The sequence below is a fragment of the Protopterus annectens genome, chromosome 2.part2 (assembly GCF_019279795.1).
Source record: "Protopterus annectens isolate FY-2018-M chromosome 2.part2, PAN1.0, whole genome shotgun sequence".
Taxonomy (NCBI): Eukaryota; Metazoa; Chordata; order Ceratodontiformes; family Protopteridae; genus Protopterus; species Protopterus annectens.
The window spans coordinates 403,250,832-403,264,505 of record NC_056730.1 but is presented as its reverse complement, the minus strand read 5'-3'; the positions used below and the strand labels follow the sequence as shown (position 1 = coordinate 403,264,505).

Sequence of the window (13,674 nt, the reverse complement as noted above, 5' to 3'; positions counted from 1 at the left end):
TGTGTGTGAGTTGTCTTTGGGGCCTTGCGTGAGTGTGTAGTTTTTGTAGTACTTTGTACTTTACTTTTTTTTTTTTTTTTGTAAAGAAAAAAAAAAAAAAAAAAAAAAAAAACCAGCAGTATGTCTGAGGCCCCAAAGCCTATTTTCTCTAAATGCTCCGAGTGTGGCCATAAGCTATCCCCTGCTGATGGCCACACTCGATGCGTTCGATGCCTTGGGGTTGAACACCTCACCTCTGGGTGTTCAATCTGTGCAGGGTTCAACCCCAGGCATTGAAGGAGCGGAAGTCGAAGCTGGTCTTGGTGAGACTCTTGCCCCCGGACTCTGCTTCGGCCCCCGCCTCATTGGTGGTTACTGCTCCGGCAGTTCTGCCTTGCCTGCTCCCCCTCCTCCTCCCGGGATTCAAACTCCCTCTAAGGGTTCGGAGGAGAGGGAAGCCAGGAAGAAGGACCGGAGAGAGAAGCACCACAAGTGGCAGGCCGAGACCTCCGTCTCGGCCCCGCCGGCTAAGCGGGCTTCTCCTCCGGCCTCTCTGGCTGCTGGCTCTCCTTCTCCTCGGCTTCGGTCTCCTTGTTTTTCACCGGAGCCTGAGGATGGAGAGACCCGACCTCCTTCGAGGCTATCTAGGCGGCACTCAAGGCCTACCTCGGTAGCCTCGTCGAGGTCTACCTACAGCCTCTCCGATGCTGATCTGGACCGGATGATGCGAAGGTTCATCCAGGCCCAGATGTAGATGGGAGTGCTCCTGCCCCCCCCCCTCTGGGGGGGAGCTCGTCCCCATTTTTCAAGCCCATAGCTCCTTTTCCGACCCGCTACCCGGGTTTGGAGTGCTCGGAGCCGGGCAGCCTCGGAGCCGGGGGTGGGTCGGCGCCGACAGTACTGGGTACTTCGGATCCGACCCTGCCCTCGAGTTTGTTGGATCCGACCACTCGGAGCCTTGGCCCGAGCTTCAGATCCGAGGGACTCAGTATGCCTTCGGCGCCATCCCTGTCGGAGCGCACTGTTCCCTCGGATCTGAGGGGCTCGGTGTCGGCTCCGATCCACTCATCGGATCCGAGGGGGAGCTGACTTTCGGATCCTATTGTCGAGGCTGGCTCCCCCTCGGCTTTTGATGTGGTGGAGAGGGCTCTGTTGAGGGCATCCGGACCCCTGGCACTTGCTTCGGCTCCATCCCGCACTCCATCTGCTCTGGGCCAGGCTTCCATCACCCGGCCTCTGGGACAGCCCGCTTCACTGCCCCAAGCAGTTCCCTTGGATCTGGACATTGCTGGTGAGGGCTACTCAGACAGCCCCCCCCCGAGGAAGCACCTCGCAAGCATACTTGTAAGAGAAGGCACATAGACTCCCCCGAGTCTTTAACTGAAGACACTGACTTGGAGGAAGGGGAAGGCTCCCCAAGATCACCCCCTGAGGATGTCTCCTTTGGAGACATCATGGAAATGTTACGGATCAGAGGTGGGTGGTCTGCCCCAAAGTCTTCCTCGGACGAGTCCATGTTCTTGGAGGCATTTGAAGCGGGCCCGTCTACCTCTTGGGTGTCCCCTCCTGCCGACCCCCTGGGTGGACCTTATTACCACCAGGGCGTGGAAGGACCCGGACATTGTGGAGCCAATCCCAAAGAGGCCCGATAGGATCCTTAGCCCCCCAGCTGACCGTGCCCACTGGAGCAGGGGACCCCCGGTAGATGCCATGTTGTCGGCAGCAGCCACCAAGAGGGAACTCTCCCAGGAGAGTCCCTTAGTCCATCACCCGAGCAAGGAGTCTCGGATGATGGACCGTTTGGGGAAGCAAATCTTTAGTTCAGCGACCTTCTCAGTGAGGGCGCTCAACTATTTGGCACACGTCATTAGGATGCAGCACGATCTTATTAAGGAATACGCTGCATCCCCCCTGGAGTCCATGTCGGAGGAGGACAAACTTCTGCACTCCACCCGTATGGCCACTCTTCATTCTGTGTCCAACACCTCTATGCGGTTACTTTACCATGCTACTGAGGGAGCCGCCAGAGCTGCGGGAGCGGGCCTAGTTACAAGATGACAGGCCTGGCACAGCCACTGCGATTTTACGGAGCCTTTCAAGGCGTCATTCGCGAACGCCCCCTTTGACGGTTCTGCCCTTTTTGGCAAGACGGTTCTCGACACCTTGGTTCAGAGCGAGAAGGACGGGAAGACGCTGTCTGCCATCGGAGTCCGCTTCTCTGTGCCTCAGAGGTCCTACTCTAGGAACCAAAAGGGCCAGAAGATGTGGTTCCGGAAGTCGCAGCATTCCCAACCCGCTCCGGACAACTAGTTCTTCCGTGGCAGAGGAGGACAGGGAGGACGCCGCTCCAGGGGCAGAGGGGCTCCGAGAAACTTTGGGTCCAGGGAACCCCCTCTCTGAACGGCCCACGCAGCAGCCCTGAGGGGTTGCCTGACTGCTCCACTCTGGAGGCAGTCGGGGGATGTTTTTCGGAGCACCTAGCGGCATGGGAGTCCATTACATCAGACCACTGGGTACTCCGGATTATATCCAGAGGATGCAAAATCCCCTTCCTTCATGTCCCAAAACTAAAGATCCTCCCCGATGTTCCACCCGATCAGAGGGAGGCCGCTTCAGCAGAAATTGGCCATCTGCTGAGAAAAAGAGCCATCCAACCCGTCCCCCCAGACCAGATCGGATCAGGGTTCTACTCCAGGTTCTTTTTAGTGCCAAAAAAGACGGGGGACCCAAGACCCATTCTAGACCTGTCCCTGTTGAACCTGTCAGTTCCCAAGGAGAAATTCCGGATGATCACTCTGCAATCCATCCTCCCCCTTCTAGGGGAGAATCACTGGATGTGCTCTGTAGACCTCAAGGATGCGTACTACCACATTCGAATGGACAGACGATCAAGGAGGTTTCTTCGCTTCCGGCTGGGAGCCAGTCACTACCAGTTCAGGGTCCTTCCCTTTGGTCTCACCACAGCCCCCAGGGTGTTCACCAAAGTGTTAGCAGTGGTTGCGGCCCACCTGAGGCTTCAGGGGGTGCAGGTCTTTCCGTACCTAGACGACTGGCTTCTCACCGCCCCAACAAGGCATCTACTCTCCTTGGCAAGAGATTCCTTCCTTCGTCTAGCTCCCAAGCTAGGCATCATGGTAAACATAGAGAAGTCCAACCTGGTCCCTACCCAAGCAATAGAATTTATAGGAGCCAGGTTAGACACGAGAGATTTAAGCGCCTTTCTCACCCCCGACAGGGTTCGGAACCTACGACTCCAGGTGCGGGCCATCCTTCTCTCAAGCTCAACGCCTGCGGAATTGGTCCTGAGGGCACTAGGGTCTATGGCGGCAGCGATTACTCTTCTTCCGCACGCCCGTTTGAACATGCGAGTGCTTCAATGGACACTTCAGGTGCAATGGTCATTTCTCTCCCTCCCCCTGTATCATCCCATTGCAATCAGCAAGGCTTGCAAGCGGTCTCTCTTGTGGTGGCTCCATTCTCCGGACCTCCACAGGGGCCGCTCCTTTTGTGCATCTCCCCCTCTCGCCACGGTGACCACGGACGCTTCCCGCCTCGGGTGGGGGGGGGCATTTTGCCGGCCGGACGGTCCAAGGCACGTGGAGCGATACAGAGACCTCCCTGCATATCAATGTTCTGGAAATTAGGGCGGTGCTCTTGGCGTTGCAAGCACTTTAGGCCCTCCTTCCCCTGGGAACAATTGCGATTCAATCAGACAATGTCGGTGGTCTGGTACATCAACAAACAGGGGGGAACCAGGTCTTACCCTCTATGTCGAGAAGCCATGAGAGTGTGGGAATGGGCGATCTCCACCAACCGCTTTCTCATCGCAACGCATATTCTGGGTCGGACCAACATCCTAGTGGATAAGCTCAGTCGCACCATTCCCTCTCCGTACGAGTGGTGTCTCAATTCTCAAGTAGCGAAACATATCTTCGCACAGTGGGGGACTCCCTGTTGCGATCTCTTTGCCTCTCCTTTAAACGCCAAGTGCGACAGTTTTTTCGCTCTAATCCCCCCTCCAGGGGATTCTCCGAGAGACGCTGTGGTGCATGCTTGGCCTCCCGGTCTTCTTTATGCATACGCCCCTCTTCCTCTGTTGCTACAAGTACTTCAGAAAGCCTCTCGGTTGGGGTGCAGAATGATCCTCATTGCCCCGTTCTGGCCTTGACAGATCTGGTTCCCTTATCTAAGGTCTCATTCAGTGAATCCACCTTGGATTCTACATCCCATTCCGGATCTGATATCACACCCGTCGAACCTGCCAACACCGAACCTGGACAACCTGAAGTTGACTGCTTGGCTGCTCCAGTTCCACTCCTAATCAGGACTTCCGGTATCTCGTCCCCAGTTAAGGCCATTCTGGTAGCGGCCCACAAGCCCTTTACCAGAAAAATTTACCGCAGTAAATGGAAGCGTTTCTCCACTTGGGCGGAGCGGCAAGACCTAGACCCTTTCACGGCTCCCCTTCCTTTGGTTCTAGATTTTCTTACTACTCTCTTTAATGATGGCGCCAGTAGTTCCACGGTCAAAGTTCAGCTGGTGGCCATATCTCATTACCATGTTGGACACGATTCAGGGCCTCTTATGTCGGCTAAGTTATGCAAAACCTTCCTAAAAGGTACCTTTTTGCTCAGACCCCCTGTCAAAGAAACTGTTCCCCCGTGGGATCTTTCCTTGGTACTTCAGGCCTTGACCGCTCCTCCCTTCGAACCTGCGGCCACAGTCAATCTTAAATACTTGTCTTTTAAGACTGCTTTTTTGGTAGCCATTACTTCGGCTAAGAGAGTTTCAGAGCTTCAGGCCCTGTCCATGAAACCGCCTTATTTGATTTTTCATCCGGACCGGGTGTTACCTCAGGATCAATCCCTCCTTTCTTCCCAAAGTAGCTTCAGAAGCTAACATTAATTAGTCCATCAACCTCCCTGTTTTCTTCCCTAAGTATCAAAACAAAGGCGAATACAAGCTGCATTCCTTGGATGTTCACAGGCAGCTTCGTTTTTACCTTCATAGGACAGCTGGTCATAGGCAATCAGACCAGTTGTTCATTTCTTTTGCCAAATTCAATCTGGGTAAACCAATTTCCAAAGTTTCTTTGTCACGCTGGATTTCTCAGTGTATTCTGTTGGCGTACCAAGCCTCTGGGAGGCCCGCACCGGAGGGAGTCCATGCTCATTCGACCCGGTCTGTCTCTACTTCAGCGGCCTTTAAGTCTAGGGTTCCTCTGGATGACATTTGTTCAGCAGCCACTTGGGCTTCATCTCATAATTTTATTACTCATTACAAGCTGGACGTCACTTCTAGAGGTAGAGCATCCTTGCATCCTTTGGCTCCGCGGTGCTCCGGAATATCCTTCCATGATGGCCACCCAAGATTCAGGTAGCTGGGGACTCTGTCCCACAGGTTGCTGACAAATGAATTCTCCTACTTCAGATTTAGAAATTATGTACTTAACATAACGTTCCATCTGAGTAGGTGGATTCATTTGTCTGCAACCATCCCACCCTCCTATCCCCCTGGCCTTGTCAGTTTCCTGCATAGGGTGTGTTACCCTTTAGTTAGGGTAGTTGGTGCAGGGCAAACTCGATCTGAGGTCGTAGGGAGAGCAGGGCATTATGGGTGTGGGGAGGAGCTAGGAGCTCGGATCCATAGCTGGATAAACCATGTCGGTTCGGATCCGATATCGGATCCATACCCACAGGTTGCAGACAAATGATTCCACCTACTCAGATGGAACGTTATGGTAAGTACATAACTTCTAAGTCAGGCCCATATGCCTAAAAAAAAAAAGAATGACTTTGAAGACCTTATTACTTTAATCAGGGGAAGCCAGCCTTTACCCTCTAAGAGACCTAGAACTGATTTTCCTTCTGATTCCTCTGATCAGGATTCTGAAATTTCTGTTTCTTCTGATTACCAAGATTTGCCCTTATCTACCTATGAGGATTCTGATGCAGAGGACTCCATTCCCTCTGCTTCCCCTCCAGAAGATTTTTCTTTTGGTGAAACCTTACACACCCTTAGAGGGCATTTTCACTGGGAAAACCAGGATTACTCTGACTCCAGAAAGAGGCTTAGTGAATTCTTATTCCTTCCTCAACACAGGCCTTTAGCCATCCCTCCTGACCTGGACATTGTAAATGATGCCTGCATGGAATCTAGCCTGGCCTCAGACACTTTACCTCTTGCTCCCAGGAAACCTGACCAGTATTAGAGTACCTGACTCTCAAGTTCCTTTTCAAGAATCCTACTGCGGACCCAGAGACCATTTCACAGGGACTTAAAGGCATTAAAGCTACTACTGCCAAAAACCCTACCCCCTCTAATAGAGATTCCAGGGCCTTGGACAGATGGGGTAAGAAGGTATGCACTTCTGCTACTTTGGCCATTAGGGCCTTAAACTGACAGTTTCATATGTTAAAGTATCAGCGGTGTGTTATTGGACTACTTAAACAGTAAATGATTTTGATTCCTGACTGTGCTGAAAATAAAGAATTTCAGGATTTAATGCATTCTGCTGAACAAGTTGGTAAACATACTTTGCAATGTGGTTTTGACTCTTTAGAAGCGTCTTGCAGGGCTGCTATCACTGGGTCTGTTCTTAGAAGGCATGCTTGGCTTAAGGAGCAAAATTTGCTAGATCATGTTAAAGCTAAATTACTGGATGCTCCCTTAAACCAAGACTGCCTGTTTGGCAGCAAAGCAGAAGTACTACTTAAAAAGATGGAGGAAAAGGCTAAATCCATGCAAACTGTTAAAGATTTCCTGCAAGTACAGCCTCCCAGATTTAGTAGGCATTGGCCTTCTAAGAATTGGTCCTTTCCTGTCTCTTCCAGGCCTTCTCAGTCCAAACCCAGGAACAGCAGACCACATAGGCTACAGTCTCAAGGTACTTACAGGCATAAGCAGTGGGGGGCTCCCACTTCCAAAGCTGGTAGTAGTAAGACACCCCCTTTGGAAAACTGTCACAATGACTTAACCTTAAACCTTGCAAGCCCTGCTCAACTGACTGCTCCCTTAGGGGGAAAGATCGCCCTGCATGCAAAAAACTGGGAACTCATTACCCAGGACAAGTGGGTTTTAAATATATTTCCCAAGGATACAGATTTCACTTCCACACCTTACCAACCCTAAACGGTTGGTCAGACCTACCCCCAAATCAGTGGACAGAGGTTCAACAGCAGCTTCTCTCTCTCTTCTAAGTATCAGGGCTATTCAACCTGTCACAGCAGAAGGAAGGAGACAAGGTTTTTACTCAAGACTTTTCCTGGTACCCAGGAAAGACTGCTCCTGGCATAATGTCCTGGACCGCTCTACTCTGAACACCTTTTTGGTAATCCCAAAATTCAAAATGCTAACTCTTCATCAGCTGCTTCCTGTGCTAGGCAAAAATGCCTGGTTGGCAACCTTGGACTTAAAGAGCTTATCTGCACATTCCAATAAGGGAATCTTGCAGGAAATACCTACGCTTCAGAGCAGGCTACAGGCACTATCAGTTCTCTGCACTTCCCTTTGGCTTATCTACTCCGCCCAGGGTGTTCACAAAGTGCCTAGCTCCAGTCATTGCATTTTGCAGGCAGAGAAATATTCAGATATACCCATACCTGGACGATTGTCTAATTCAGGCAGAAAGCCAGGACTTGCTAATAAATCATCTGGCATTTGTAAAGAAATTGCTAACCTCACTGGGGTACACCATAAACTAAAAGAAATCTCATCTCGTACCATGCCAACAAATTGTATTCCTGGGAGCAAGCTTGGACACAACTTCCCAGATAGCTTACCTCATGCCAGAAAAACAAGTTTGACAGCCTACTTCAAACTACTGGCCACAAAGACCCAGCTATCTGCAAGGAAAATTCTGCAAGTCCTGGGGTTCATGGCCTCTTGCATCCTACTAATTCCATATGCAAGTCTGCATATGAGGAAACTACAATGGTATCTAAAAAGCCTATGGTGTCAACTTTCTCAGGACCTGGAATCAATGATTCCTATCATTCCTTGTATAAAGACAGAGTTCCTTTGGTGGGCAGAGTCCTGCTACCACAACAAGGGACTACCATTCACTCTACCCCCTGCCGCCCAAATTCTAACAGCTGCATCAGACTATGCATGGGGGGCTCACCTGGCAGGGAAATGCATTCAGGGCAAATGGAACCCAAGTCAAATGCACCTGCATATCAATCAAAAAGAAATGTTAGCTGTACAGAATGCTCTGACAGCCTTCAAGGACCACATTCTTCCAGGACAATTATTGGTAAAGATAGACAACACCACAGTTATGTGGTACATAAACAAGCAGGGGGGAACCCACTCGTGTACACTCTCTGCAGACTAGCCATGGCTCTGTGGAACACAGCCTTGAGCTACCAAGTGCACCTACAAGCTCAGTTCCTGCCAGGCAAACTAAATTCACTGGCAGACCTAAGCAAAAATCTCATGGACCCACACGAGTGGAAACTGGAACCAAAGATATTCAACATTTTGAGAAACAAATGGGGGAACACAGGGATAGACCTGTTTGCCTGCCCCTCAGAACTACCAGTTGGACAAATTCTGCACAAGGACTCCCCACAGACAAGCTTGGAAAGTGGATGCCCTGTCCTTCTCCTGGGAAAGCCTCTTAGTTTATGCTTTTCCCCCTCTGTCTCTCCTCTTGAAAGTTCTACTAAAGGTCAAACAGGACAAACCAAGGACAATACTGATTGCTCCATACTGGCCACGCCAGTGCTGGTAACTCCCTCTTACGCAGTATGTCACTGCTGGAACCATGGCACCTGCCTCAGACCCCTTCCCTGCTGTCCCAACAGGAGAACCAGATTCTGCACCCCCAGCTTCAAACACTGAATCTTGCAGCCTGGCTAATTACCTGAACTCTCCAATAGCACCCCTCAGTAAGCAGGTGCTAGATGTCATTCTGGAGGCAAAGAGGCCTAGTACTAGAAAATCCTATGCTGAAAAGTGGAAAAGATACTGTTCCTGGAGCCAGACTCGGGGGATGGGCACAACAGTGCCCAGCTTACCGCATAGTCTTCAATACTTAACAGAGATGCTCCACAAGGGCCTTTCCTTCTCATCAATTAAAATTCATGCATCAGCCATTTCAGCACATTATAATACTGAGCCACCACTCTTCTCTCACCCCCTGCTGAAACAATTCCTTGGAGGGGCCAAAAATTTAAGACCACCCAGGAGAGCCCCTACTCCAGCCTGGGACCTTAATTTTGTATTGGAAAAGATCATTCTACCTCCTTTTGAGCCAGCTGCAACTGCAGAGTTGAAATTCCTTTCTTGGAAAACAGCCTTCCTTCTAGCCATCACTTCAGCAAGAAGAGTGTCTGAATTGCAGGCCCTCATGGCGGTGGAGCCCTTCATCATCTTCCATGCAGGCAGGGTGTCCCTCAGGACCCACCCTTCCTTTATGCCCAAGGTGGTATCCAGTGTGGCACTTAATCAGTACATTCATTTGCCAGTCTTCTTTCCTAATCCACAGAACAAAGAAGAACGAATTCTACACTCTTTGGGCATGCACAGACAACTTAGATTTTATTTGGACAGGACTAAGCCTCTCAGAAAAATTGAATAACTGTTAGTTGCCTTTGCTGCTGGGGCAGAGGGGAAGGCCATTTCAAAGCAAACCATTTCCTAAGGGGATAGGCCATTGCATTCTTTTCTGCTATAAGCACCATGGAAAGTCTACCCCCCAGGGTATAAGATCACATTCCACCAGGGCTGCGTCTACTTCTACAGACTTTCTCAGAGGTGTCTCTACCAGGTACATCCTAGAAGCTGCTACCTGGAGCTCTGTACATACCTTTACCAAGCATTACCACTTGCCTATTGTTTTCTAAATCCAGCGTTGGTTTTGTCACTGCAGTCTTGCAGGGCGTAATAGCTGATCCTAATGCTCTCTAACTGCCTCCTCCCTTCCTTAGCTTTGGGAATCTACCCAAATATAATGACTGTGACAGTGAAACATGAAGAACATAGTACAGTTTTTTACACTTACCATAAATGTAGATGTTTGAGTGTATTCACTGTTGCAGTCCTGGTTACCCTCCCTCCAGCCCCCTGACTTCTCTTGGCTATACCTTTCTTCTTGTTTAGTGTATTTCAGCTTTCTGGTGTATTTGCTTTTTGTTGGAGGTGTAACTTGTATTTAATTGCTTCCCATTATGGGGGCACCTGATATCTGGGGCAAGAAAAACTGATGTAATGGCGTCTGCTGCATGCTTTATACCCCTAATGACCTGACGTCTGGGGCAAGAAAAACTGATGTAATGGCGTCTGCTGCATGCTTTATACCCCTAATGACCTGACGTCATGGAAGAGACAGCATCCGACGTAGGACCCAAGACTTTGATATTCTGGCTGGCTGAGGGCTACCTGCAGGCAGATAACCCAAATGTAGTGACTGCAACAGTGAATACACTCGAACATCTACATTTATAGTAAGTGTACACAACTGTACTTTCCTGTATGAACTCCTTTGGAGACCTTTGGTTTGAACTTGCCACCAAAGTGCTTTCAGCAAGCATTTTATTTATTTATTTAATATATTTATTTATTTATTGTTTTTGTCATAAAGCATTTCCCATTTTTTGTGTCTTTTAATAATTTGTTAGGGACGATTGTTTTACAGCTTTATTTACATGAAAATGAGCTTTGAAAGTAGCATTTGCTCAGCATAATCTGGCCTTTGCTGTTGTATTACATACACACTGTTGAACAGAATTTTATTTATCGTCATTTATCGAATGTTCTATAATTACCTCTCCCCTTCCCTTAATGTGTGTTTTGCATATGGTATTTTTAATCTGTTTAAGCCTATTGATGTTTTGAAGCGTTTAGCATTGTGAGGTTGCAGCATACTGCATTCGATAATCCATTACCCTAATTTTCCCCTCAGGAATGCGCCCGAAGAATAGCAAAGGTTTCAGCCGAAGCCAAATTACCAATAGATGAAGAATCCTATTTGAATTCGTTCCGTCCTAATCTGATGGATGTGGTATATACATGGGCCAAAGGGGCAAACTTTGCTCAGATATGCAAAATGACAGATGTTTTTGAAGGTACCTTTTAAATATCGTAAATGCTTTTTGATTAAAAACATGATCTTTGGGAGGTTTACCTGCACTAGTATAGAGAGTTCAGACATTTTAATGCCTAGATGGGGTTTAGCAAAGTACTTGTGACAAAAATACATCAAAACTAGAAGTACTGTTTTTCCCTGTTAATTACCATGCTCATTGTGGTTTAATTTAATGGTATATTGCAGTCTGCTGACTTATTAGTGGCATCATGAGTATGTCTTTATGTATTTAGCTGTTGGATTTTGTATTTGGTCCATCTGTTGGGGGTGTACTAGTATGGCTTTCACAGAATAATCCAGGTCTTAAGGATGCATGAGATTCATGGGGAGTATTATAAACTGTGTCATAGTTAAATTGTATATATGGTGTGGTTGAGCTGCATTGTACATTATACTGTACACATACAAAAGATGAATTAACCATTCATAAAAGCACTGCTTTTTTTCAGATTTGAGCTGTATTGCAATTAACAGAACATCAGAGCACAATAAATAATTTTTGCTTTAAGTATAATGTGCATAATTGCACGTAGACATTTAAAAACAGCATGCTGCTGGAAATTTTTTTTATAACCTGCAGCAATACATAACATGCTGACATCCTGGAAGGAAGGTTAAGGAGGAAAAGTACTAAAGGCAGGACATTAGGTTGTCTTGGCATAGTATGCAACAAAAGTATATTGTGTGAACTCATTTACGTAGTTATAGAGCTAAATTTGAAAATTTCATTAACTTTTGGCAAAGGTGAAAGTTGGTTAAGGAAATTCTAGCTTGGATACTTTAGTGATGTCATGCTTTGTATCTTAGTTTTACGTTTTCAATTACCACATGGGCCAAGCAGTAGCTATAAAGAGCTTTATAGCAGCTTGACCAAGAGACACTGACAAATTAGTCTTCTTAGAGCACAGGTGTTACGGTACTGAAGAAATCCTTTGTGTGACTCAACTTATGTAAAGGAATGGGATCAAGTTCAAAGGAGGCTGTGTCATTGTACTCCATCCTAATCAGGCCCATAAATCGAGAACAATGCTCCCTTCTGCATGTGCCTAACCAGGTACTTAAACCAGTTGGAGTGGCTCCAGATGTTTTTCAGTAAAAAAACTAAAAACCAAAAAATTAATTAAAAAGAAAAATTCAAAGTATAAGATGCATGTTATGCGGACCAACTAAAGGCCCTATCCCTTTACTCCATTTCATATTGGTTACTGAGAGGCGACTTATACCTGACCTACAAGCCGTTGTGTGATCCAGCATGTACAATGGTACTTATTCGCAATAAAGATTATGCGAGGGTTAAACATTCCATGGACTTGATCCTTAGTTGTAATTAACCAAACATACAAGAGAGATGGATCTGCATCTCGGAGGCTACCTCGTGTAGGGAATAAACTTCTCGTCTTTGTAAAACAAAGCCCGTCCCTCACTCTCTTCAAAACAAATTTGCATAAGTGGATGGGAACCATAAAATTCACTCCCAGAGTACTGCCCTTGTCCTTTATGGACAGAGGCAGTCTGTAAAATGACTCAGGGCTCCAACACCCAAAGCCCCACTACCCCAATACTACCCCCATTCTATATCAGGGGAAATAAGATATGTTGTCATCTTGGGTGTTATTGGTTAGTGAAGGCTGTAGCACCATTAGTCTAGTAATTACCTATGAAAGAGCAGATATGGAAGGATGTCATAAAGGAAATTAAGGATTTTCTGTAGGACAAAGTGTGTGTAGTGGAAAAAATGCTTGCAAAGGAACAGGATGTTTTGGGACTTGGGAGCATACTATAAGGCTACACAATTTAGAGTTTAATATATTTGATTCAAGTTAGGAAATATATACCTAAATAGAAGTACATATGATAGACATAATGCTTAATGAGGTAACATTATAATCGCGTGTAGGCATTTGGGCAAGTTCAGGAAAGGAGTGTAGTGAACATTATGTATAGATTTGTATACGTGTAAGTATTAAGTGAGTTTTTATGTTAAAGGAAGATAGACCTTGGAGAAGTAGAATAAAACCAATCGGTTATATGATAATAAGAGACGGGAGAAAATGCAGTGAGTATTTGGAAAACAAGATTTTTGGGAGAAAATGATAAAAGTGATGGGTTAATAAAATGGGATGAAGTTACACAAGCATTCAGTTTATTGAACTCGTATCAACTTGCAAATACTTGTCTGTTAGGGGTCAAAAAATGTGGAGGTCGGTTAGTAACTTTTTTAAACCACAAATATTTTTTTATAATTGAGGCCAGAACAGAAATGGCAGATTGGAAAAGGGTGGTAAGTAGAGCATATGAAATACTAGATTTGAAAAGACGATACAGTATAATGGCCAAAATAGCATGAAGTGAATATATAAATTGAGATTACAAATAATCAATGGAGTAAAATGTTTTGATTTTAGATGTGCAATTAAATGGAGAAAAATTTGAATTTTTGCATAAAAATATTTGCACAAATATTCGGTACACCTGTGTGACTAGACAAAATGTCCCTGTAGACAAGTAATCTGCTAGAGATGAAATGGTTCAGAAAGAGGTTCTTGAGTTCATTTATTTTGGGAATGTATGGAGTTGCTTCAGTACAAAAATGACTTGGAGTAAAA

General features: G+C 46.7%; 1 protein-coding gene across 1 annotated transcript in view; it reads left to right on the top strand.

Annotated features, from left to right (window-relative positions):
• MTREX (Mtr4 exosome RNA helicase) overlaps positions 1-13,674 on the top strand; it is a 1,888,266-nt gene that overhangs the window by 1,758,252 nt on the left and 116,340 nt on the right. Inside the window, exon 25 of the mRNA XM_044063928.1 lies at positions 10,886-11,048. Within this exon, the coding sequence (XP_043919863.1) occupies positions 10,886-11,048 (163 nt within the window). The remainder of the gene's footprint in view (positions 1-10,885; positions 11,049-13,674) is intronic.